This window comes from Pelophylax lessonae (genome assembly GCF_965119305.1).
Source record: "Pelophylax lessonae genome assembly, chromosome: 3".
Lineage (NCBI taxonomy): Eukaryota > Metazoa > Chordata > Amphibia > Anura > Ranidae > Pelophylax > Pelophylax lessonae.
This window is the reverse complement of record NC_138770.1, coordinates 397,955,698-397,983,645: the sequence shown is the minus strand read 5'-3', so window position 1 is coordinate 397,983,645 and position 27,948 is coordinate 397,955,698. Positions and strand designations below refer to the sequence as shown.

The 27,948-nt window shown below is 45.1% G+C and overlaps 1 protein-coding gene across 3 annotated transcripts in view; it reads left to right on the top strand.

Moving 5' to 3' along the window:
* Window positions 1–27,948, top strand: part of CDK19 (cyclin dependent kinase 19) — a 420,668-nt gene that overhangs the window by 349,216 nt on the left and 43,504 nt on the right. For all 3 annotated transcript variants that reach the window (XM_082249930.1, XM_082249929.1, XM_082249928.1), the window contains exon 12: window positions 24,977–25,228. In XM_082249930.1, coding sequence (XP_082106056.1) covers window positions 24,977–25,228 — 252 coding nt within the window. The remainder of the gene's footprint in view (window positions 1–24,976; window positions 25,229–27,948) is intronic.

Genomic DNA, 27,948 nt, shown 5'->3' with positions numbered 1-27,948 from the left:
GTACAGGGTATTGTTCACATTGCTATTCCTGCATTTTTCCCAAAGGGTGAACAGGACCTTGTTTTCTGTTGGTTATTCTGGACTACCCGTTGAATTCATCAAAGATAATATTCTGTCTATTCTTACTTGCAAGGATGCCTACCTCGTTGATTTTGCGAGGCAAGTTCTGAGTTGGCACCCTTCACCAAAAAGGAACTTTTTCTTGTCCTTCAGATGGACAAGGTTGTTTGGAGGCCAAGGTTTCTTTTCCTCCTAAGGTGTTTTTTTTTTTTAATTAGAATTTCAAGGCTGTCACCTGGACTTTTGTTCATTCTTTTTACGGGGTGGTTGTTCAAGTCCTAGCTGATCCTCAGGTGGCTCTGCAAGCTCTGTTGAGCCAACTCTGTTGGCTTTGCTTGTACCCCTTATTTGGATTGCTTTTAGATGTCCCAGTAGTATAAGTATAAGTTCCTGTGTTCTGTGATATACCATTAAGAAAATGTGATTATTTATTTCATTTTATTTTATTTATTTTTTTTTTACTTACCTGTAAAATCAATTTTTCTATCGTTCATTGACAGACGCAGCTCCATATCATCTTAGACCATTTGGTTATGCTCCTCCCATCAGGACTAGGACACTAGGCAGGAAAAAGCTTTACCACGCCTATTGGGCTGTCCCTGTAGGCATAACCCCACACACTCTGCTACAGCTACTAGTTTGTTTCTGCCTAGTTTAGGAGTAGGACCTAGTTCCCTGCTGGGACTTCGATCATAGCTATCTAAAAGAGAAATTTTTGTTATATGTATTTTTATTAATATTTTTTTTTAAAAGGTATTTTTATTAATGCAAAGGTATACATACAACAGCCAAAAAAACCATGGCAACAAAACAGTTTACAAAAGACAGTAAATATAAAAGGAATTACATACACAATGACCAGACAGCCATCAGTATAATCAAGCATATTAAACCATTTCAAAACTGTGTTAGAAAATAACCCCCCCCCCCCACACCATCCGACCTATACAGAAACAAAATTGTAATTTGAGTACCATTACCGTATTAAGAACATATAAACCACCAAGCCACTTAAATTGAGGCCAAGCATTAAGCACCAACATGGAGCAGCAACAATACTTTCTCTGTCGCTCATTGACAGACGTAGTCTTCTTGATTCACAAGAACTGGGTTATGCTGCCCTCTACAGGAGTAGGACTAGGCAGAAAGAAAAAACGTTCTGGCTCCACCCTAGGGGCAGTCCCAGAGGGTATATCCTCTTCCTGTCTGCTACAGAGAATCAGTTTTTTTCTGTCTAGTCAGGAGTAAGGACCTAAGTTCCTTGCTGGGATCTTTTTGGTCCTGGCAAGATTTTTTCTTTAGAAAAAATATTTTTTAGGTAGTTTTCTCCAGTGTTTTTTTTTTTTTTTTTTTTTCCTGTGAGATCTTCAAGCAAAAACGCCGGACTGGGCGACACTAGTGGTCACCCCAGCCGGCCTACGAGCGCGCGCAGACCATTGCATTGCGCTTGGTCGGCCGCGACACATTCAAGTAAGTATGCGGGGCCGGGCGACGGGCTGGATGTTGAGATCCAGTGGTCACCCCGGTTTCTGCCTACGAGCGCGTGCAGACCAGAGCTCCGCGCTGGGTCGGCCGCGACGGAGTTCCATTGGAAGGACTGACCTTGCGAGTTAAAAGTCTCGCTTGGACGCCAGGAACCACAGAGTTGAGGCGTCCGGAGTGGTCCACAACCCCCCACCCCGGTGGAGAGGGTATTGTGAAGAGAGGGTGCCTGTCGGTTCGGTATGGTGAGTAAACGTTTCCTTTTTTCCTCGTTATGAGGCAGTATGAATTATGGGCCCCTCCATACATGGTCAGTATATATCTGACACTAAAAGTCCCCCTTGTAAATACAGTATGTGTTTGGTGGGAAGTGGACTTGGTTTGAGAGCTAACACTCTACCCAGCAGACTGTAGTATTACAGCAGACATAGGAGGTATAATCCTACCTTAATTGTAGTGTACCTCCTGCAGATCGATAAACCGCCACTTAGCAGAGATGCAGGTGGATTTGCTGGGAAAAACGATTTCGGCGGTCCGCCGCCATTTTGCCGTAGACTAGGTGCATGTATGTCCTCAGGTCACGCCGGCCGCCATGTTTTTGGAGTCTATTGTCTCCTGTATGGGGGGGGGCCATGTTTGATGAGCCCAGCTACCTCGTGGAGAGCTGGGAACGCCGGAAGGCGTACACAGGGGGCGGAGCCACGTCCTTCTACCCGGGAAAACGAGCACAGCTCTTTCCAGTCTGTAAAAGACAGACGCTGACTGCAGTTGGTTGGAAACTTCTCTGCATCGGGTGGTGAGCCTTGGGGGTCCCTCTCTCTCTCTGTGGGGATCGAGAAGCAGGTACTCTGAGGGGCGCTATTGCGCTAGGGGGAGACACATAAAAAAAAAAAAAAAATTATTAAAAAAAAAAAAAAAAAAAGAGGTATTTTTTTATTTAAAAAAAAAAAAAAAAAAAAGTTTTTTGTTTTTTCTGGCAGAGGTGTCCTGAATTAACATGGACCCTGCCACTCATGTATCTCCACCGGATCCCCTCGAGGTGTCTGCAGGATCCTCCAGCACCCCACTGATGGTTGAATCATTGTCAGCTATTATGGAAACTTTTGTGTCCCGGGTGGAAGTGGCTTGTCATTGACAGGGCGCAAGAAAGCGACCCCCGCCTAACCCCTTATTATCTGAAACTTCGGATTCAGACTCTGAGCCTATTTCTGCAGTTGCAGGTACTTCATCTGGGATTGGTGTCTCGGGTACTGTCTCTTCAGACAGTGAGGAGGATGTTTCGGCATCAGCCATAGTCCGAGAGGAAGCGTTGGTAAACGCACTCATTGTATCTGTTCAAGAAACCTTAAGATTACAGGGTATTCCGTCGGAAATAGCTGAAACTGTAATCCCTTTTGGGACTAAAAAACGCATGAAAATGGCGAAGGTTTTTCCATTGCCCAAATGTTTTTGGCAATCCAATCAAAGAGGAATGGAGTCTGCCAAAACGCACCTCTGCTATTTCTAAACGCATTAACTGGCGTTATCCGTTGAGGAAACCCTCATTAAGAAATGGACAGAACCACCTGTGGTGGATTCACCAATTGCTAGATTGAATAAAGCCACGGTTATTCCTTTAGAAGACGCTCCGTCTTTTAAAGATCCAGTGGATCGCAAGATAGAAGCTATGTCTCGCACCTTGTTTTCCTTGATTGGATCAGCTTTCAGACCAATAATTGCTATTGGTTTGGTTTCGCAGACTGTAACTGAATGGACCAAGTGGTTACGCCGGGACTTAGAAGAGGTCCCTCAGGCGGTATCAGATTTGTTGGAACAAATGATACAGGGGTTACAGTTTGTGTGTGATGCGGCGTTAGACGCCACTCCATTATTGGCGCGAGCATCAGTTTCAGCAGTGGTTCTCAGGCGTACACTGTGGCTAAAAGGTTGGTTAGCCGACCAAGGTTCCAAAAAAGCATTAGCTAATATCCCCTTTTTAGGAGAGCGTCTATTTGGAGCCAACTTAGATGAGATCATTAAGGATCTCACGGGTGGAAAGAGCACCTTTTTACCGCAAGATGTTAAGGGTAAAGGAACTCGTCAAAGACGAGGGCCTTCTTTCTCTGCTCACAAAAAAGTTTTTTCGTCCCGCGGGTGAAAAAATTAAGTCCTCCAAAGCTCCTTCAGGAGGCTTCAGGGGACGTTGGTCGGGCAAGCAAAAGCCCGCCCCCTCCAGACCTGAAGATAAATCGTCCAAAGCCTGAAGGTGCGCCCCCACCCATAATTGGGGTGGGGGGACGTCTTCGCCGGTTCCCGGATCCATGGCTTTCCAGAATCCCGGACAAGTGGGTTTGCGAAGTCATAAGGTCAGGGTACAAGATCGAGTTTCGATCTCTCCCACCGGCGCGATTCTTCCCTTCCAATATCCGACTATCCCCGGATCGTTTAGAAGATCTGCGGAGAGCAGTCACGGATTTACTACAACAAGGAGTGGTAGTCCACGTTCCTTGGACAGAACGTTTTCAAGGGTTTTTATTCAAACCTATTTACAATACCCAGGAAAGAGGGCAAAGTGCGTCCAATTCTGGACTTAAGGGCACTCAATTCCTTTCTCGACATAAGGAAATTCAAGATGGAATCCATTCGCACAGTAGCAGCCTTTCTGCATCCAGGGGATGTCCTAGCGTCCATAGACATCAAGGACGCCTATCTTCACATTCCCATTTTTTCGCAGGATATCAGCGGTTTCTACGCTTTTCCGTAGAAGAAAACCACTATCAGTTTGTGGCGTTACCTTTCGGTTTCGCCACGGCTCCTCGGGTCTTCACGAAGGTGTTGGCCCCAATGTTGGCACTACTGCGCCAAAGAGGCATATCGATTCTAGGTTACCTAGACGATCTCCTGCTTCATGCAGAGTCTCCTCAGACCCTGCTACAAAACATAGAAATTACTATAATTTCTTTACAGGAATTCGGGTGGCTGGTGAACCAGCAAAAGTCATTTCTGGTTCCCACCCAGAGGCTCGAATATCTGGGTCTAATTCTAGACACAGTCAGGACAAGAGTTTTTCCTTCCGGTAGGTAAACTCCGAAAGATTCAATCAGCAGTCCAGTTGTTACTATCCAACAGCTGGTCTTCCCTTCGGACTTGCATGAGGGTTTTGGGGTTGATGGTGGCTTCCTTCGAAGCAGTCCCATTTGCCCAGTCCCATACCCGAATTCTTCAGCAAGAGATTCTTCTCAGATGGAATCGGAATCCGGAGTCCCTGGACTATCGGATCCAATTGAGCAAACAGACCAGAGAGTCTCTGGTCTGGTGGCTTCGGTCTCCGATGCTCAGCCAGGGAAAGTCATTTCTGCCAATATATTGGACGATAGTGACCACGGATGCCAGCCTATCCGGATGGGGAGGAATTCTCGGTCAGTTATCCGTTCAGGGACTTTGGTCCCCAGAAGAATCCAGGTTACCGATAAATGTATTGGAACTGAGAGCGATCAGACTTTGTCTGATTCACTGGACCGAGCAGCTCCAGGGCAGCCCGGTTCGGATCCAGTTGGACAACGCCACGGCCGTGACTTATGTCAATCACCAGGGGGGCACCGAGAGTGTCCGAGCGGCCAAAGAAGTGGCTTGCATTCTTCGCTGGGCGGAACGATTTGTTCCAGCTATCTCTGCGGTGTTCATTCCGGGGGTGGAAAATTGGCAGGCAGATTATCTCAGCGGTCAGACTCCGGATCAGGGGGAATGGTCCCTCCATCCAGAAGTTTTCCACCAGTTGTGCCTACGTTGGGGCACCCCGGATGTGGATCTGTTGGCATCACGATTCAACAGAAAAGTACAGAGATTCGTGGCTCGCTCCCGTGATCCTCTAGCAGAGACCGCAGACGCACTGGTCACCCCGTGGGGGCAATACCAGCTAATGTATGCCTTCCCTCCTCTTGGGTTACTGCCAAGACTTCTTCGCAGGATAGAGGAGGAAGGAATTCCAGTAATCCTGGCAGCTCCGGACTGGCCTCGTCGAGCTTGATACGCCGACTTGGTCAGACTGGTGGCGGACGTCCCGTGGAGACTTCCTCTCAGGGAGGATCTACTGTCTCAGGGACCGATCTTCCATCCTGCTTTACGATCGCTGGTTTTAAACGGCCTGGTTATTGAGACCCAGGTGCTGAAGGACAAGGGATTGTCAGCTTCAGTTATTCCTACTCTAGTTAAAACAAGGAAAGCGACTTCCAGAAAGATTATCATCGTACATGGAAGTCTTATATTGTGTGGTGTGAATCCCTTGGGTTCCATCTACATCTTTATTCGGTAGCCCGAATATTGGCTTTTCTGCAACAGGGAGTTGAGCAGAAGCTGGCCTTGAGTGTTATCAAGGGTCTGGTTTCAGCATTTGCTATCTTCTTTCAGAAGCCTTTGTCTACTCATTCCTTGGTGCGGAATTTCATCCAGGGGGTGCGACACCTGGCTCCGCCAGTGCACGCGCCGTTACCATCCTGGGATCTTAATTTGGTGCTGTCGGTTCTTCAGACACCTCCCTTTGAAAATATCAGGGAGATTCCCTTGCTTACTTTATCCCAGAAGGTGGTCTTCTTGGTGGCTATCACTTCTGCACGCAGGGTGTCAGAACTGGCTGCATTATCCTGTTGTTCCCCAGATCTGGTGGTTAATAGGGATAAGGTTGTTCTTCATCCGAATCCATCCTTCCTTCCTAAGGTGGTTTCAAAGTTTCATTGAATGAGGACAGTGTATTGTCCTTCCTATGTCCTTAGCCCAATCATCCTCGAGAATTTGCATGGCATTCCTTGGATGTAGTTCGGGCGATCAGGATATATTTGAATACTACGGATTCAATTTGTAAGACGGATTCACAGTTTGTGATCACGGATGGCCCTAAGAAGGGGTTGCCTGTTCTGCTGCGACCATCTTTAGATGGATCAGACAGACGGTGGTATGGGCTTATTTTATCTAAGGGTCGGGATCCCCCATTCCCTGTTAAGGCGCATTCTACTCGGGCGCTTAGAGTTTCCTGGACCCTCCGCCATCAGGCGTCAGTGGTTCAGGTTTTCAAGGCGACTGTTTAGTCGTCGGTTCATACCTTTACAATATTGTATAAGGTTTATGTGATGGCATCGTCAGATGCCTCTTCTGGCCGCAAGGTTCCTGCAGGCCACTGTTTGAGGAGACTGTTGGTCTACCTCGAGGATTTGTGGGGTAGGTCTCATCTGTTTACTCGATGAGTCCTTTGATACTTCTGGTTGGCTCCGGTTGGGCCTTCTAGTTTGGATTTGGATTTCGGTCAATCCCACCCCTCATTTGTGGCACTGCTACTGGACGTCCCAGTTCTTGTGAATCAAGAAGACTACGTCTGTCAATGAGCGACAGAGAAAATCGGATTTTTGTAAGATCTTACCGTAAAATCTTTTTCTCCTAAGCTCATTGACAGACGTAGTACCCGCCCCTCTATCATTGAGTTGGGTTGGGTTAAATTCTCTGTTGCTGCTTTGGGACAGAACTGATTCTCTGTAGCAGACAGGAAGAGGATATACCCTCTGGGACTGCCCCTAGGGTGGAGCCAGAACATTTTTTCTTTCTGCCTAGTCCTACTCCTGTAGAGGGCAGCATAACCCAGTTCTTGTGAATCAAGAAGACTACGTCTGTCAATGAGCTTAAGAGAAAAGGATTTTACGGTAAGATCTTACAAAAATCCGATTTCTCAGATATCTTGTAGGGCAGGGGTGTCCAAACTTTTTTCAAAGAGGGCCAGATTTGATGAAGTGAACATGTGTGAGGGCCGACAATTTTGCCTGACATTCTTTGGACCATTAAAATTAAATGCAAATTAACTATTTTATGCAAAGTTTATTGCATTACTTTTCATTTTGTCACATGGATGACAAATCTAAACAGGTGTTATGCCAGTTATCATGGAGAAAGCGCTGGTCCTGTCATAATAGCGCCAAATTTATTTGTGTTTTTTAGTGCTCCCTTATCAGGCTAAAGCCTCATACACACGATCAGATTATCGAATGATCTTGCGTCCGATTTTTGTTGCATGCTAGTCTCATATTTAAAGTGAAGAGGTTACTTTCATATGAAAATTCCCGTACGGCAGAATTAAACTTCAGAAGTGATGTCATGTGTTGAATTGTTTTGTATGTGTTCTTTCGTTTCTGAGCATGCCTTGTCTTGCTCTTACGATTTTTTTCGGACAATAACTGTACTATTTAAAGGAAAATCGGATGTTGTGTTGACGTACGATAAAAAATTTTTATAGACTGCACATCCAGATTTTGTCGTCTGAAAATTATCGGCTGTTGAAAGCACTATACTAACAATCCGAAAATCGGCAGATCTTTTGTCGGACGTAATTTTACTTCCGATTTTCGTATTGTGTGTACGGGCCTTAAGTCTGAGGCAATATTGAGCAAGGGATATAAAGCTGGTGGGGATGGGCGGTGGATGTTAACATTTAGTGTATTCACAAGTAACATGGGTGTTGAAAGATCCAGAGATCCCAGTGGTCCTGAGCAGCGCTCTGGGATTCACAGGGGCCACAACAATAGATTTTTCCAAATTATCTGTGGGGCCGTATTAAAGCGGCCTGGGGGCCACAATTGGCCCGCGGGCCGGACTTTGGACATGTCTGTTGTAGGGGCAAGCAGAGTTTGCAGGATCACCCACCATCATGTTCAGGAAGTCCCCCCTTAGACTAGATCCCGTCTACACCTCCAGAGATCCCGAAACCGAGTCTACCCAGACCAACCATATTTTATCAAAATTTTTCGGGCAACCCCTAGCCAAATAGGAAAGCTTGTAGAGAGGTAATGCATTATTAATGAGAGAAACCCAAGCCCCCTAAGAGGGGGGATCAGGATTTTTCCATTGCAGGGCAATCATCTTTTTAGCCTTAAGGCCCGTACACACGAGTGGAAATTCCGCCGGGAATTTTCGTCCGACGACATATCTGCCAATTTTCGGCTTGTTAGTATGGTGCTCTCGACAACCGACTCCGAATTTTCGGCCGAAAAAATACTGGTGAGCAGGCTATAAAATTTTTGTCCTCCGTCAAAACATGTCCGATTTTCGTGCAGTCAGTACAGATTTCGATGGGGAAAAATCTTATGAGCAAGACTAGGCATGCTCAGAGATGAAAGAACACATACAAAGCAATCCAACACATGACTTCACTTCTGAAGTAGAATTCTGTCGTGCGGGAAAATTTGTGTGCAGTCTAGAGCACATTCCAACCAACAAACACCACTCTGGACAAAAGACGGACGACCGGTCGGCGGAAATTCGTTGCGTGTGTACGAGGCTTTAAAGAACAGGATACGGGACAATACCTTCTGAGACAGCCGGAGGCCATCCTCAGACAGGTTTCCGAGTAGACACCTGTCAGGAGAACAGACAATCGGAAGAGCCAGCTTTTCCTCCAGAGTCGGCATACCCCCTTCCAGAAGTCTTGGACCCTGGGGCATGCCCACACCATATGAAAAAAGTCCCCTTTAGGTGCGTGACACCATGGACATTCCGCAGAGGGAAGCCTACCCATATGATGTAACCTATGCGGAGTATAATAAATCCTATGCAAGTAATTAAGTTGTATCACTCTGTCACCCGCTGCTATAATCCCATCAAACTGGGACTCAAGCAGCTCGTCCCAAACTTCCTCCCCCAACTGTGGCAGCTCTGAACACCAACGGTCTTTAATTTTAGTCAATTTATTCTCCTGATCCATCATGTGCAAAGAATAATATCTAGAAATAAGTTTCCCAGGATCATCAGCCATTAGTTCCCTCTCCAGTCGTGTTGTTACCAGATGCGGCCCCGTAGGGCCAAATTGCGCAGCCACCGCATGCCTAAGTTGCTGATAAAGGAACTAGCAGGTAGAGGGTACACCTAGTTCCAGTCGAAGGATAGGGAAGGACTTAAACGCATGATCCTCAAACAATTGATGTGCATATTTCAAGTTAAAGCTCGCCCACCTCCGAGGATCCGACAATTTATACAGTTCAGGGAGCCCTGGGTTATACCACAATGGAGCATTAGGAGACTGATAGAAGGAGGATCCCCCCAGGCGTTTATTACAAATATGAGTGATTTTATGCAAGAGCCTCAAATTCCCCGCCCCACCCAAAGGGTATGGACCCTTCCTGTACAGGGAGTTCAGGAGGGCCTCATAGGATCCCCTCACTGCTGCCGAAGTAGTAACCGCCGCGTTCGGGAGGTCAGGAAAGAACCAGGCATGTACATGCGTCAATTGGGATGCTAGATAGTATGCCTGGAGGTCAGGGACCACCAGACCCCCTGCCGTGGTAGGGAGCTTCAAGGTATGTAGGTAAATCCTGGCCGCCTTCCCACCCCAAATAAACAACGTGAGGATAGTCTCTATAGCTTTAAAAATGGATTTAGAAAGATAAACCGGGGCTTGCCAGAAGAGGTATAGAAAACGGGGTAAATATATCATTTTAAAAATATTAATTCTCCCCATCAGGTTAAGAGGTAACTTGACCCAGGTTGACAGAGTCAACTTAAGTCTCTGTATCAACGGAGTAATGTTATTATCGACATAAGTTTGGACAGGTTGTTGAACCGTCACCCCCAGGTACTTAAATTTGGGAACCACTTGAAGCGCATGTGGAATATCTATGGTAGAAGCCAGGGTAGGATCAAAGGGAAAGACTACCGACTTATCCCAATTGACTTTAAACCCTGAGTATCTCCCAAAGGTTTCAATCACCTCCAGGGCCACCGTCAATGACCCCTCATAATCTGCCAAATAGAGAAGCATATCATCAGCGTACAGGGACGTTTTCTCCACCAAATCTCCCACCCTACAGCCATGTATCCTCTCATCCCCCCTAAGTAGGGCCACCAGTGGTTCTCTTGCTATGGCAAACAGCAGGGGTGACAAGGGGCACCCCTGTCTGGTACCACGATACACATCGTTCAGGTTCAGTGATTCTGTTATTAACACGAAGTCTAGCCATTGGGGACTCATACAGTAGTCTAACCCATCTAATAAACTTAGGTCCAAAACCCAGTCGTGCAAGGACCGCAAACAGGTATGGCCACTCCACAGAATCAAACGCCTTATGAGTGTCCACCCTGGTGTCCGGAGCCTTCGCAGGCACCTGAAGATTCGTGAAGAGCCTGCGCAGGTTTATCGCCGTGGAGCGTCCTGGGATAAATCCTGTCTGATCCGGGTGGATGAGTTTAGAAATGATGGAATTCACTCTACGGGATAAGACCAAAATCTTAACATCCACATTAATTAAAGAAATAGGACGATAAGATTCACAATATTTGGGGTCCTTGTTCGGCTTAGGAATTAGAACTATGAGGGCCTCTCGAAGAGAGGTCAGAAGCACCCCATTATCAAAAGCTTCAGTATACTTGGCCAACAGGCGCGGGGTGAGGAGTTCCGAGTAAGCCCGATATCACTCAATCGGAAAGCCATCCAAACCCGGCGTCTTGTTGGCAGCGAAAGAAGTCATAGCCGCCGCAATCTCCTCAGTGGAGATAGGTGATTCCAAGTCCAACCTATCAGCATCATCTAGCATAGCCAGTGGGACTTGTTGTAAATAGGCATCCAGCTCATTCGGGGTATAGGAGACCTGAGATGTGTGCAAGGATTGAAAAAAGGAGACAAAGGCCGCCGTGATATCTTCTCGGTTAGTGCATAAACGAGAGCTCTCATCATAAATTGCTGAGACAACCGTAACTGGGTGTTCAAAACGAGACAGGAATGACAATATTTTACTATTCTTGTCACCATATTCAAATAACCGCTGTTTTTGATAAAGCAACTTTTTCAGCGTTTTTACCAGGAGTACCAAGTCTAATTGATGAGCACTATCTTGCCACAAGGAATAGTTGGAGGAGGATGTAAGGATTCGACCCTCCACGCCCTATCTTCCCTAAGCTGGTGAATCACCCCCGCGACTGCTCCCCTCATAGTGGCCTTAAAGGGATCCCAAACAATAGCCCCAGATGCTGTCTCCGGATTAACCTGCCAGAAATGGGCAACTTCTTTGGCCCGTAATATTGAAAAAAAAATCCTCGGACAGCCACAAAGGGCTGAGCCACCACGCCTTGAATCCCTGAGCGGAGGAAAGGCCAAACCTTATCAGCATTGGGGAGTGATCTGAAATAGCCCTAGGTAGATACGAGATAGCCAGCATCCTGGGGAGCAAATCCGGAGACGTGAAACACATATCAATTCTAGACAGAGTTTTATGAGAAGCAGAGTAACAAGAATATTCCCTACTGTCTGGATTCTTCCATCGCCAGCAGTCCACCAGATTATATCTTGCAAGTGAGGATGCCAACGAGGAAGAAGACATGTCTTCCCCCGGACATCTATCCATTGCAGGGGATAACACAGAGTTAAAGTCCCCCGCTATCAAAACCGGCCCCTCCGCCACTTGGAGAAGCTGGGACATTACCGTGTCCCAGAAGGCCAAGGTGAACGGAGGAGGTACATAAAGATATACAAATGTATATACCACATTATCAATCTGCAGGAGCACAATTGTATATCTACCATACATATCAGTAACCACTTGTTTAACCGTGCAGCTAAGAGAGCGTGCAATCAAGATTGACACGCCCCTAGCTTGACTGGAAAATGTAGAGTAAAAATTGTGTGCAATGAAGGCCCTTTTCAGAGCCAGAATCCTGGAACCTGTTAAGTGAGTCTCCTGTAAGAACATAATGTGAGGCTTATATGCTTATATTTCTGAATGTAGTTGAACACTAAAGCCCTCTTAACTCTGTCGTTAAGGCCCCTGACATTCCATAATAAGAGCGATAGTGTTTCCTCTGCCATCATGATAGGAATAACTTCAATGTCCGAACGTCAAAGGAGACAGTCCCCCCAGTGGGCAGTCCCCCCAGCGGGGGGAAAACATAGTCCAAAAACAGCACCGGTCTCAAAAAAAGGATAATGAAAAAAACAGGGAAGTACATAGGTCGTAAAACAGTCCCCAACAGAAACCCCAAACCCCCCACCCTGCTCGCAACCCCAACTGCCACGAGCCTAAGCCCCAAACTAAACCAGGTGGAGAACCTTAGGGGAAGAATATTAAACTGCATTGTTCATGTGGACCTCCAGGGCCACAACAGTTACCATGGATATGAATCATCTGAACTATAGGAGTAGTTGAACCACAGGTATAGAAAGCCTCCAGGCCCGCTCTAAAAACAGGGTGACAGGAAAAAGATGACAAATAGGAAAGGGGAGGATAAATCCCAGAGCCATCATGTGGGCAGAGGAACCAGATCGCTTCATCAGCATGTTAGAAGACCGGAATTCAGTCTCTACCACGGGAGTCCAGCCACTGACCAGCATCTGCAGGATCCAGAAAGAAATGCACTTTACTTTTGTATACCACTCTGAGTTTTGCAGGATAAAGCATGCTGTAAGGGAGATGTCTGTCCCCGAGTCGCTTTTTCACAATCAAGAATGCAGCCCTCTGTTTTTGCGTTGTGGCAGAGAAGTCAGGGAAGATGGTAATGATGTTGTTATTAAAACTGAGATCCGGTAACTCCCCGTACTTCGGCAGGGCAGCATCCCTGTCTTTGAAATGTAGTATACGCACCAGCAGTGGTCTGGGCCTAGCTCCAGGCATGGGGGCACGAGAGGGGACTCTGTGGGCCCTCTTAGTAGCAAAGAGAGGGGAAAAGGTATCTGGTCCCAGGGACCTGCGGATCCAGTCCCCTGCCTGTCCCCCTTCAGCCTCCTCAGGGAACCCCAGAAAACTGAGATTATTGCGGTGCAGACGATCCTCCATATCTCCATACTTTGCAGCCTGCGCCCTCTGTTCTGCCTGTATGTCCCGGATGGTTGCGGGGAGAGGGAAAACATCATCCTCCACTGAACTGAGCCTTTTTTCCCTGACTGAGACCCTCTGCCTTATCTTGTGTACATCATCTTTGAGAAGGGAGAAAACCACCCGCAGGGCGTCTATGTGAGAGGTCAGTGAGGCCTGGCACCCTTTAATGGCGTCCATTATCTCCAGCAAGGTAGGCTCCACCATCCGCCCAAGTGGCGTGCCCCCTGCCCCCCCTTTGGCGCTAGTTGGTGGCTGCAGGGCTGGCCAGTCCCCTCCATCATCCGGCCATGGCAGAAGCGGGCTATCCGAGGTCTCCCCGCCCGGGGATGGAGTCCGGGCGCCATTTTGGACCTGCCCGGGGGAACCGGAGCCGCAGCTCGCCGGGGAAGGCGGGACATCCCTACTGTACTTTACCATGTCCGTGGGGGCCAGGAAGCTTCCAGGGGTCGTCAGAGGGTGGTCTGAGGTCTGTATAGATGCAGATGGTGCAGGATTTTGTGGCGGATTATTCAGTGGCGGCGGAAATTGCCTAAAAACGCTCCTCACATCCCGGAAGTCGGACACGCCTCCATGTATTTTTATTTACAAGTTTAGAGTTCCTGGAGAACTACAAGCAACAGCCAGCTGGGTTTCAGGCTGGATAATCTAGATCCTTAAGGTCTCCCAGCCTGGCCAACGAGCGTGAGCAGGTAATAGTCCAGCACTAGGCCTCGCCACGACAGAGCCCCGATGGATTGGGATGAGCCTGCGAGTGGACTGTCTCGCTGGGACATGAAGGCCTGGAACAACCGGAGTTGCAGCGTACCCCCTGGTTGGCAGCACCCCCACCTCGGTTGGGAGGTGGTCTATTGGGAGTGGCGCCCACCTGGTACTGTGGTATGGTGAGTAATGCTGTCCCCCCAATCCTCTGGCGGTCTCGGGGTGGACGTGGGCCCCCTCCTGGGAAAGGTCGGACCCTCGGGAGATCCTTCCTGGCCTCTCGGACATGTCAGCCCCCCCCCCCTGTTATTCCCCCTCTTCCCCTAGTAGGTTCCTACCTTGGGGGGGTGGGGGGGCGATAATATTATGGCCGCTACTGCGTTCCTGCTTGTCTGGAACCGCATGGGGGTCGCCATTTTGCTGTAGATTCGTGCTTGTTATTTTCCATTGACAATGTGTGGACAGCCATTTTCTGTTAGTTTCCCATAGGAATGCATGGGGCGGCCATTTGTCCAGATTGCTGGACAGGCAGCAGACATGGCACATTTGATCTAACAATGACCCAGGCATTTTTTTCTATTTCTATTTCCTTTGTCAGATAGTTTTTACTTTCTGTTTCATAGAACATTCCAGCAAGCCTCCTGAGCGGCTGGGTAATGTTTTTGGGGTCCCCTGTAGTTTTTCCTTACTCACTGTGCTATCAGATTGTACTGGATTGGGTGCAGCGGTGGGAATGCGATTTTACGATCTTTTTAAAGTGACACTGCATTATTTTAAATCAGTGGAAAATGGAGTCCCTGGACAAAGTTTCACGTACAGAACCCCTCAGTGTGGCTGTGGGACCCTCTGGGTCACAGTCTCTGTCTGCTTTTACAGAAGCCTTGGAAAGCCTGGTGTCAAAGGTAGATTTTGTGTTTAAGAGTATTGATAGCTGCAAACATCCGCTGCCTCCACCTTCATCGGTGATATTCTCAGATTCTGAGGCAGATTTGGCTGCCACGCATGCTCCCCATCCGGATGGATCGGTGTCCTCGCATTCTGAAGGTAAAGAGGACCTGTCCTCTTCAGCCGGTGTGCGGGAACGCGCATTGGTGGAAGCACTCACAGTTTCCGTTTGAGAAACTTTAAAAATGGCAGATGAATCTACAGTGTCAGGTACTCAGGTGTCTTTTGGTTACCAAAGCCCAGAAGTCAGGCAAGGTGTTTCCTTCTCAGGAGCTTTTTGACAATATGGTAATGAACAATGGCAGCGCATCAAGCACATGCTAGTGGTGCCCAAGCGCTTTAAACGCCGTTATCCCTTTGCGGAGGCGGTTTCCACTCGATGGATCTTGCCACCAAAGGTGGATCACCCAGTTTCCAGATTGAATAGGTTTACTGTGGTTTCGGGGAGGAATCTCCAGCCTTTACAGACCCCGTGGATAGACGGGTGGAGACTGTCCCCCCATCTACACGTGTTTGCAGGCAGGTTCCATATTAAAACCAATCTTTGTGAACATTCTGATGTCACAGATGGCCACTGAATGGGTGAAGTTACTTAAAGGGAACTTAGAATCTGAACAGCTCCCCCTGACGCATGTGTGATGTTTCCTTGGATGCCACTAGGGGGCCAGGGTGTCTGCAGTGGGGATTGCCATTAGACCCAAGGTGTGGCTAAAAAGCTGGTCAACGGACCAGGCTCCCAAGAAGGCCTTGGCGTATCTTCCCTTTATGGGAGAGAGGTTGTTTGGATCCTTTCTGGATGAACTGATCAAAGGTCTTATGGGTGGGAAGAGTACTCTTCTCCCACAATCCTCTAAGGGCAAGGTGCCACGTCATAGACGGGCCTTCCTTCACTGCTCATAGGCGGCTTTTTTGTACCTCCGAGTCGCAAGAAAAAGGAAAGCCGTTCAGTCTTCTGGGGGTTCCAAGAAGCCATGGTCAGGTAAATCAAAGACCTGCCAGTCCGGTTCTGCAGACAATCCTCGTCTGCATGAAGGGGCGCTCTCACCCTCTTCTGGGGTGGGGGGACTTCTTCACTTCTTTGCAGAACCATGGACTTCTTTGATTCAAGAGAAATGGGTTCACAAACTGATCTGATCAGGGTATAAGATCGAATTCCGGTCTCGACCGTTGGACAGGTTCTTCCCGTCCAATCTATCTCCTGAACGGTTAAGGGTTCTACGAGAGGCAGTACAAGATCTGCTTGCACAAAGGATGATTGTGCCGGTTCCCTCTCAGGAATGCTTTCAAGGGTTTTATTCAAACCTGTTTACTGTGCCCAGAAAAGAGGGCAAGGTGCGTCCAATCCAGGATCTCAAGGCTCTGAACCGCTTCGTGCGGGTACAGAAGTTTCGGATGGACTCCATCCTCACGGTAGTGGTGTCCCTACACCAGGGAGACTTCTTGGCCTCCAAAGATATCAAGGAGCATTTCTACACATCCCTATCTACGCTGGACATCAGCGGTTTCTTCGCTTTGCCGTAGCAGAGGAGCAATATCAATTTGTGGCGTTACCCTTTGGTCTCGCCTCCACCCCCAGGGTTTTTACCAAGTTACTGGCCCCGGTGTTGGCATTGCTGCACCAACGGAGGATTGTGGTACTGGGTATCTAGACAATCTCCTATTGAGCGCGGACTCTCATTCAGCCCTGTTGGGCGATCTGCCGATCACTGTCAGAACCCTACAAGAGTTTGGGTTGAATATCAATTTTAAGAAATCCACCCTGATACCTTCATTGAGACAGGATTATCTGGGCCTGACTCTGGATTCCGCTTTGGTGAGGGTATTCCTTCCCCTGGACAGGCTGCAGAAGTTGCAGAGGGTGATTCGGTTGCTGTTGGCAAACAATCTGTCCTCTCTGCGGATTTGAATGCAGGCCTGGGGTCTGATGGTATCTACCTTCGAGGCGGTTCCACTTGCTCAGTTCCACACGAGACCTTTACAAATGGAGATTCCTGTCAAATGTAACAAGGATCCGAAGTCCTTGGACAATTTGATTTGGTTGAGCCACAACACAAAGTCTGCTCTGTTGTGGTGGCTTCAGTTGCCAGCACAATGCCAGGGCAAGTCTTTTCTGCCGTTGTTTTGGACGGTGGTGACCACGGACGCCAGCCTGTCTGGCTGGGACGGGGTGCTGGGAAAGCTCTGTGCCCTGGGAACCTGGACTGTGGAAGAGTCAAAACTACTGGTCAATGTTTTGGAGCTCAGAGCAATAAAGCTTTGTCTGAGCCAATGGATGACTCATCTGTGAGATTGTCTGGTTCAGGTTCAATCAGACAATGCCACGGCTGTGGCTTACATCAATTATCAGGAGGGCACCAGGAGTCTTGGGGGCCAGGGAGGTGGCCGAGATTCTGGCTTGGGTGAAAACTTTTGTTCCAGCCCTCTCTGCTTTACACCTCCCAGGTGTGGAGAACTGGCAAGCGGATTACCTGAGTCCTCAAGTGTTGGATCAAGGGGAATGGTCCCTACACCCGGAGGTGTTTCATCTCCTGTGTGTCCGGTGGGGGACTCCCGAGGTCGATCTGTTTGCTTCTCGTCTCAACAGAAAGGTTCAGAGGTTTGTAGCCAGGTCTCGGGATCCTCTGGCCGATGCCACAGATGCACTTGTGGCTGCTTGGGGTCGGTATCGGCTGATTTATGCCTTTCCTCCGCTGAAACTCCTGCCGAGGCTTCTGCGCAAGATAGAGGTGGAAGGGATTCCAGTCGTTCTGGTGGCCCTAGACTGGCCTCGCCAATCTTGGTACGCAGACTTGGTAAGGTTGGTCGACGATGCTCCTTGGAGACTTCCTCTCAGGGAGGATCTGCTGTCTCAAGGGCCGATCTTCCATCCTGGCATGGCTGTTAAAAGCCAGGTGTTAAGAGAGAGAGGTCTTTCTGACTCGGTGATTCCTACACTATTGAAGGCCAGGAAGTCGACTTCCAGGAAGATCTATCATTGTACGTGGAAATTGTACATTTCATGGTGAGAATCATTGAAGGTGCACCCTCGCTTGTTTTCAGTAGCTAGGGTTTTGGCCTTTCTGTAAAAAGGGGTTGAACAGCGGTTGGCTTTGGCTATATATTTCCAACGCCCGTTAGCTACGCATACCTTGATTCGCACTTTCATTCAGGGAGTGCGCCCTATGGTTCCCCTGAGACGATCCCCGCTACCTCCGTGGGATCTGAATTTGGTATTCTCTGTTCTTCAAAAACCTCCTTTTGAGAACATTTGGGAGATTTCTCTGCTTTCATTGTCTCAGAAGGTTGCCTTTTTGGTGGCTATCACTTCTGCTCGCAGAGCGTCTGAATTGGCGGCGTTGTCCTGCCGCTCACCTTATTTGGTGGTCCACAAAGATAAGGTGGTACTCCGACCTAATCAGTCTTGTCTTCCTAAGGTGGTTTCTGATTTTCATTTGAATGAAGACATCGTGCTGCCTTCACTTTGCCCCAAGCCCAAGCATGATCAGGATTTACCTGGTTCCACTGAGTCTTTCAGAAAATCAGATGCTCTTTTTGTCCTTACCGAGGGACCTCATAAAGGATTGGCTGCGTCTGCTGCGACCATATCCAGATGGATCAGGCAGACGGTTGTTCAGGCTTATTCACTTAAGGGTCAGGTTCCTCCTTTCCCTGTGAAGGCGCATTCTACTAGCGTGCTGAATGCCTCTTGGACTTTTCGCCATCAGGCGTCAGTGATGCAAGGCGGCAACTTAATTCATTCTGGCCAATAAAATGAATTAATGCTCAATTACTAGCTATTAGCAACTTCTAGCAGCTTTTTGTAGCTTCAAGCGTTTTTCCTGCCCAAACTCTCCTGCTCCTGGGTGCACTGGCAGAGTTTTGTTTTCCTACCTCTAAAAGCTCCTGCCACTAAATGCTGCTAAAAGCCTAGGTATGCGTGGACCCATGGGCTAACATAGAGGGGCATAAAGTCAGGGGGAAAAAAAGCCAGGTGCCCCTGGAAGCAGCTGTAAAAACATCCAGTTCGCATGAGGCCTAACAATCATAAGCACTGCAAAGTTATCAAGGGATGTAAATGCATGCGAGATAAGGGCTTTTAACAAACTGTGAATTTTGTATATTAAAAGTAACTAGGATTTGGAAAATAATCAATTTGAAGATTGACTCAAAAATGCATTTAAAAAATCTTAATCACAGTATTATAGATGACCACTGGTTTTAGGGTACCTGCAAATCATCAGGCAGCACTAGTGGTACCAAATGTACCTAGCAATATGGTCAGTACATGTCTAGAAAATGTTCTGATGACTTGAATCTTCTATTTTTGGTGCCTAGCAATATGGTCAGTACATGTCTAGAAAATGTTCTGATGACTTGAATCTTCTATTTTTTTGTTGCAGAGCTTTTAGCTACTTTAAACACTGGAGAGTCATAGAAAAGTTAGGAGGGCCACATGCTGTCCCAGTACTATCATTTAAGTGCTAGAATATCACGGCCATAAGTACAGTGGGGAAAACAATTATTATTTGATCCCCTGCAGATTTTGTATGTTTGCCCACTTACAGAGAAATAAAGGGTCTATATTTTATCATAGAGGTTTTTTAAATGATAGAGACAGAATACCATTCAAAAATCCAGAAAAAACACGATATAAATGTTACAATTTGAGTTGCAGCTCAGTGAGTAAAATATATATTTAACCACTTTAGGACCGCTCACTGTGCTGCTACTGCGGCACGGTGGCAGCCCTTGGTCCAGCGACGTAGATGTACGTCGCTGGACTCTTAGCAGTCTCATGGGCACGCACGCGCCACTGGAAGCTCGCTCCCGCTGTGTTTAGACACAGCGGGAGTCGGCCCCGAGGAGGAGAGGTGGCGATCACCGCCTCTCTTCCCCGATCGTCGGAGAAAGTGTGAGAAAATCCGCCTGCTTGTGTAAACAAAGCAGGCAGATCTTCTCTGTGACAGATAGGGAGAGATCACAGGATTCAGCATAGCTGAACCTGCGATCACTGTCTCTGTCACAGAACCCCCTCCCCCCACACACGTCAGTAAGCATGAGGCATACATTTAGCCCTTTGATCACCAACAGTGTTAACCCCTTCCCTGTCAGTGTCATTAGTACAGTAACAGTGCATATTTTTAGCACTGATTACTGTAGTAATGTCAGTGGTTCCCCCAAAAGTGTAAAAAATGTCAGTTAGGGGTCCGATCTGTACACCGCAATGTCACAGTCCCGCAAAAAATTGCAGATCGCCGTCATTACTAGTAAAAGAAAAAACAAACAATAAAAATGACAAATCTTTCCAGTAGTTAGCAAACGCAATAACTTTTGCGCAAACCAATCAAAATACGCTTATTGCGATTTTTATTTACCAAAAATATGTAGCAGAAAACAAATTGGCCTAAGATGTTAAAAAATTTTGATTTTTAAATATTTTTTTGGGAATGTGGAAAATATTGTTTTTTTTTTTCAAAACTGTCGCTCTTTTTTCAAAAATTAAAAATTGCACAGGTGATCAATTACCACCAAAAGAAAGCTCTATTTGTGGGGAAAAAAAGGACGTAAATTTAATTTGGGTACAGCGTCGCACAACCACGCAATTGTCCGTTAAAATAATGCAGTGCCGAATCGCAAAATATGGCCTGGTCAGGAAGGGGGTAAAATCTTCCGGTCTGAAGTGGATAAAAATACGCTCATTGAGAATTTTTTTGTCAAACACATGTAGCTAAATACATTGTGGCCTAAATATATGACAAAAATTGAATTTATTGGATATTTTTTAACAATCAAAGTAGAAAATATAAATTTTTTGCAAAATGTTCGCGCTTTTTTATTAATATCGCAAAAAATAAAAAGCGCAGAGGTGATAAAATACCACCAAAAGAAAGCTCTGTTTGTGGGAAAAAAAGGATATAAATTTCGTTTGGGTACAGCATTGCATGACTGCGCAATTGTCAGTTAAAGTCGCGCAGTGCCAAGTTGAAAAAAGTGGCCTGGTCATTGAGCAGCAAAAACTTCCGGGGCTAAAGTGGTTAATCCCCAAGCAAAACATGATGAGTCCCCCTCATCAAGAATGCACATGTACAGTCATGCCAATGGACATCTAAATGACTCAGAAGAAGGATTGGATGAAAGTGCTGTGGTCAGATGGGACCAAAATTCAGTTCTTTGGCATTAACTTGACTGGCCGTGTTTGGAGAAAGAAAAAAGCTGACTATGACCCTAGGAACACCATCCCTACAGTCAAGCGTGGATGTGGAAACATGATGCTTTGGGGCTGTTTCTCTGCTAAAAGTACAGGCTGATTTTGCCGTATTGAGGGGCCAATGGACGGATCCATGTATTGTAAAATCTTGGATGAGAACCTTCTTCCCTTAGCCAGAACACTAAAGATGGGCCGTGGATGTGTCTTCCAGCATGACAATGACCCATAACATAGTGCCAAGGTAACAAAGGAGTGGCTCAAGAAGAAGCACATTAAGGTCACGGATTGGCCTAGTCAGTCTCCAGACCTTAATCCTATAGAAAACGTATGGATGGAGCGGAAACTTCAAGTTGCCAAGAGACAGCCAAGAAACCTTAAGGATGTAAAGAAGATCTACAAAGAAGAGTGGACTAAAATCCCTCCTGAGATGTGCGCAAACCTGGTCACAAACTACAAGAAACATCTTACCTCTATGCTTGCCAACAAGGGTTTCTCCACCAAGTACGAAGTTATGTTTTGCTTGGGAATCAAATACATTTTTACTCACTGAACTACAACCTAATTTGTTTTATGTGTTTTTTTTCTGGATTTTTGGTTGATTTTGCGTCTCTATCATTTAAAATACACATGTGATAAAAATGATAGACCCTTCATTTCTTTGTAAGTAGGCAAATTTACAAAATCTGCAGGGGATTAAATATTTTTTTCCCCCACTGTAGGTTTACCAGATTAAGTACTGCAAACTATAACGTCCCATTTAATTTGGTGCAGTGGAGTTTTTCCTTCTGTCTCCCTGCAAATTCTCATAAATACTTGTTTGATCCTGCCAGTGAAGTCCACCTAATGCAGCTTTCTGTGATGGTGTGGCATTAATGACACACTGCTCCTTAACTTTTTAAAACCATTTTAAAATGTTATGAAATTTATGCCCTAAAATGTTTTTGAAGACATACCTTCGTTATACAAATATCCTATAACTTACAACATACAGGACTTTATTAGTAATAATAAGGCTCGTAGGTAATTGTGCTAGACCTGTGATCATCTGCCTGACTTATTCAGGCTCACAATTATTGTATCTTTTATTTATAGCCAAGAGTATTTATGAGCAACATCAAAGCAAGTTGCTTGCTGTAAAACAAGCAGATTTTATAACTGTTGATTGAGGAATGGTGCTGACAGTGTCGTACCTACCTTATTTGACACCCATTGCAGATTTCTTCTTAATATCCCCGTTCTTGTAGATCAGAATTATTTTCAGTAAAATGTATGATATTAAATGAATAATATTAATGGCCACATAAGAAATTAAGACAGAAAGATTAGTCCCTTCTGGCATCAGGTATTACAAATCGTGCAAAAAGTCACAGACTACTCTCTTTTCGACAACCCCACTGCAGTGCTTCTTAATTTGACCCCTACGTCAAGCAAGAAATAGTGTAAATCCCTACTGAAGCATCTGCTGAATGTCGCTAGAGCATGTATTTCCAGTATGTGGAAACAACAAGCCTCACCTCTGATATTCCAATGGTTTGCCAGGGTGAATGATATTCAATAGCTGTAACACCTTACTGCGGTCATCAGAGACAAGACAGAGGAACACAATACATGCCTGTGATGCGTGCCTGTAAGTGATCTGATCCTCTCAGTATGTGCGTTGAAACTATGTTCCTACAAATACTTTACTACAACTGGTTATGTTTTTCTCCCAAAGTTGAATATGACCCTTAGTTGTATGGCACGATTTATCATCAAATTGACAAAGAGTATATAGAGTGGTTAGTGACAATTAATCTATGTTATTTTTATTTCTTTCATCTCACTGCTGATAATCTTTGTCGGAACTGTGACGTCATGTCATACTAATGTGTTATGTTGCATACCCCTAAAAAAAGAATAAAAAAAAATAAATAAAAGAAATGATGACAGTGAAAACTATCTTTACTGTATCTGAACATTTTATATTATTTATAATATATATATATATACATATATATATTATATTATGCCAGTTAACAAAAAAAAATGTCAATACAAAACCAAAACTTTGTGTTTTAAGAGGGATGCATGTAGTCTGCCAATGTCAAGCATTAAGTTAATGGTAGGATGGTTTTATACTGAGGGGTCTGCGGGGCGGGGGGGGGGCTGGTAATTATTTTAATTATATATATATTATATTGTTCTCCAAACAGCAGTGACTTGAGAATATGTTGGTAAAAATGTTAGTGCTGACAGTACTTGGGCTGCTGATCATTGTTAATTGTTACAATACTTGGGCATCCATTGTAGTAGACAGGCAACAATGGGCAACTGTTACAATATGCATGCAGCAAACAGGCAATTGGTGTAATATGTGTACCACTTGACTGGTAAGTAGGAGCCTGGGTGAGCTTTACTCCCTCAGCATTATTCTGCATTAGGAGTCTACACAAGGTAGGCACACTACCTATATGTGTGTGCTTCTGCAAAATGACCTGCAGTTTTGCAGGGGCCACCTCCGGCAACCCCCACATCTGTCTCCTTCTGGTTGTGGATCTTCTGTTCCACCAGAAGTATGGGTTTTCCCAAAGTGCAAGTCTTGTGTTTGAACCACAAACAAAAGCTGGAAGCAAAGTACCAAACTATCAGTTAAGAGCATGTTTATTGATGTGTAATTAACAAGTATATAAGTGCCTATTACTATGTCCTTATGTATGGACATGGTAATAGAATCCTTCAGTGTATTATCCATCATTAGAAGCTGGAAAGATCAAAGCTGACATAATACATTTAAATGGATAATTTAATACACTGAAGCTCCAAGCTCTCAGGACAATTTCGTTTTTTTTAATCAAGTTATATTAAAGGCTTGCAGTTTTTTAACTACTTAAATTAGAAGTCCACCCTAACACTAAAATCAGTAAATCTAAAGGCATTCACAATCTAAGACTATCTAGCCCTGTAAGGAAGAAATCGCTAAACATACCTTTTTTGAAGTCGATCTGGTCCAATCCCACGCTTCTCTGTGGAGGCGGTTGCAGAAGAGGCAGCTCCAAGCCCCATAGTAACTCTATAGGCAATGTCACTTCCAATTCATTTCTCAGTCGTTGTCCGCTGTCTCCTCTGCAGAGCTTCCGCCACTGGAGACCAGAGTGGAGCCACTTCAAAAAGATATGTATACCAGCTTCTTCTTTACAAGGCTAGATAGGTTAGTCTTTGATCATGGATGCCAGTAGATTTAAAGATTTTAGTGTTAGGGTAGACTTCCACTTTACCTAATAAGCAGTATTACAGTACTTCAGCTTTATTATTTTCTACTAAAATAATATGTAACAGAAAAAGAACAAATGTTGTTGAATATTCTGTTAGTATTAGGGCAAGTTGACACCTGAATCGCATAGCGCAGTGTGAGTTCCTTTGTGACTCATTTGAATGGGCTGAAATTGCCCTGAATTACACTAAAAGTAGTGCATGCACTACTTTTCAAAAACAAACCGCACCAAATTGCATGCTAGCGCAGTGCTATGTTATCTGGTGCAGGCAATACACTGCTTTGTGATCAGTGCTTAGCGTGTCATTTGGAATATAACGACACCCGCAGCAGATCGCACACCCAGTGCATTTTGAATGCAGTGTTGGAAACACTCACAGAACGTGGTTTTCCAGCACCATGTTCTGGTGTTAAAAAGCATGGTGATATTGAATTTGTTTTACAGTTGTCTGTTTAAGACATTTTGTCATTTACAGCTTAGTCCTGTACTAAGTATTATAGGTTTTCCTTTTAATAAACGTTGTTACCCCTTTTTAGAATCAACAGGCACAAAATCAGCACCAGCAACAAACCGCAAATCAACAGCAGACAGCTGCTCAGCAGCAGCAGGTGCAGCAACAGAGCAGCAGCCAGACCAATGGTACAACAGGAGGAGGAGGAGCAACAGGGGCAACACTTCAGCATAGCCAAGATTCCAGTCTTAACACAGGACCTCCAAACAAGAAGCCACGCATTGGGCCTTCAGCAGCTAACTCTGGCGGACCCTCTCTGATGCCTTCTGACTATCAGGTACAGTTTTATCTTCATGACTTAACAGTAGTCCAATATGTCATTAATCAGTGGTATGTATCTTGCCCTGCCATGTTTATATAAAAAGGCTGAACTGGCTCAACCAATAGGAATCCAGTAAGAAGTCTGTCTGTTGAATACATTGGCACATGGAGTTAGTTTCTGACCACAATCTATAGGTTAAATTCCCACAACAAATGTATAATATATTCCACTTACCAATCCGTACAAGTGGTGTCTGCCTTAATTTATTATTTCTCAGGTAGGAGAATCCTATTATCAACACAATTCCTGTTCAGTGTTAATTTTGGCAGCAAAATTCGATTTAGTCTTAGTCTTAGGACTAAAACTGCATTTTAGTTTTAGTTCCCTTTTAGTCTTCTGCAAGTGTATTCATTTTAGTCGTATTTAGTCGACTAAATCTCCAGTATATTTCAGTCGACTAAAATGTCCTACATTTTTGTTGACTAAAATCTCTAGTACATTTTAGTCGACTAAAACAAATTTTAGTTGTCTAAAATATAAGGGGTGTAGTTCAATTTTAATGTGTTATTTAAGCATTTCTCTACAATTTAAAAACTCATTATACACTACCGCTGGAGTGAAAAATCAAATTTGATATTATTTATGGTATTAAGGTTTGAACATGCACTACAGACACAGATTTAGTCGTTATATAACATCTTTCAGTAAAACCAAGTTAGGTTACAAGAATATTGCTTTTTTGACAAAAGGGTAACATTAAAATAAAAAATAAAAACTCTTTGCGTGATGATGCACCATGCAGTGCCATTTACATGAACTTTAACAGTTCAAGAAACTGAACCGAACACAACAAAACATTTCAGCAGGTTGGTCTGGTGTCAAGAAGGGCAGCAAAGAGGCCACTATCTCACTCCAGGGAAAAAAATCAGGGACAGACTGATATTCTGCAAAAGGTACAGGGATTGGACTGCTGACGACTGGAGTAAAATCATTTTCTCTGATGAATCCCTTTTCTAATTGTTTGGGGCATCTTGAAAAAACCTTGTCCAGAGAAGAAAACGTGAGCGTGAGCTCACTAGTATCAGTCCCTTGTCATGCTCATGCCAACAGTAAAAAAAAAACATCCTGAGACCATTCATGTGTGGGGTGGGTTGTTTCACAGCCAAGGGAGCAGGCTCACTCACAATTTTGCCTAAGAACACAGCCATGAATAAAGAACGGTTCAAAAACATCCTCTGAGAATAACTTCTCCTAACCATCCAAGAACAGTTTGATGATGAACAATGCCTTTCCAGCATGATGGAGCACCTTGCCATAAGGCAAAAGTGATAACTAAGTGGCTTGGGGAACAAAACATGCAAATTTTGGGTCCATGGCCTGGAAACTCCCCAAACCTTACTCCTATTGAGAACTTGTGTTTAATCCTCAAGAGGCAGGTGAGTGAACGAAAAAAAACCCCAAAAGTTCTGACAAAATCCAAGCATTAAATATGCAAGAATGGGCTGCCACTGCCATCAGTCAAGATGTGGCGCAGAAGTTGATTGTCAATAATAACATGCCAGGGCGAATTGCAGAGGTCTTGGGGAAAAAAGGGTAAACTCAACACTGCAAATATTGACTCTTTGCATAAACCTAATGTAATTGCCAAAAAAAGCCTTTGACACTTATGAAATGCTTGTATCTATATTTCAGCATACCATAGTAACATCTGAGAAAAAGATCTAAAAACACTGAAGCAGCAGACTTTGTGAAAATGAATATTGGTGTCATTCCTAAAACATTTGGCCACAGCTGTACATGTACAAACACAGCACAGAACACACAGACCGCACACTGCATAGGCGCTCTCACAGCCAGTCTGGCACAGCAAAATAAACCAATACTTGAGGTTAATGCTTATTTCTACAATAAGAAGCAGTTTACTGTCAGTTTATTATTTCAGCAGTTCTAATTCTCAGATACAGTACATTCAAAGAAAAAGTGCAGTCTTCACTAATGCCATTAGTGTGTGGATTATAACAGTCACCACTTTTATCAACTCCTCTCTCTCTCTGAGCATTCGCAAAGACTATAGAGGTAAATATCCCACTAAAAAGACTACTGGGGCAGAACCCTGACGTAAGGCTGCCCTTTTTGACCGTTACCAATCTATTTTTATTTTTCATTAGTGTAATATTTACCTCTATTGTCAAATGTGTCAATGCTAAAAGAAGAGGAGTTGATAAAAAGTGGTGGTTGTTATTGTTCCACATACTAATGGCATTTGTATGGATTGGTTCCAATTTCCCTACATGCGTGCAGTTATCATGCGTTTGTGAGTACAATGTATGCTACCTTTTTTGGATTTTATTACACTGTTTTAGTGGTAATGCACAAGGTTGGTGCGCCCTTCTCTTGTTGTTTTTCAGTGTTTTTGGATACCCTTGGTCCTGAGGGGGCAGCAAGACCTAAGGTGGTGTGTACAAAGACCACACAAGACCACTTACCTTCTTGCATACCACTTGAACGCAGGAGAGACACTGCTTTGGACTTATAGCAATTGTAGCCTGTGCATTTTTCCTATGAATTTAATTGACAATTAAAACTGTTGTTGAACCATTGATTCTTCCTATCGCAATAAACACAACCCACAAGTATTAGGTATGTTTCTTATGTTAGAAATAGAAATACCTGGAGAATAAAACACTTCTATTTGTTTTGATTCATTTTAAGGAAAGCACTTTGTGCCAACATGA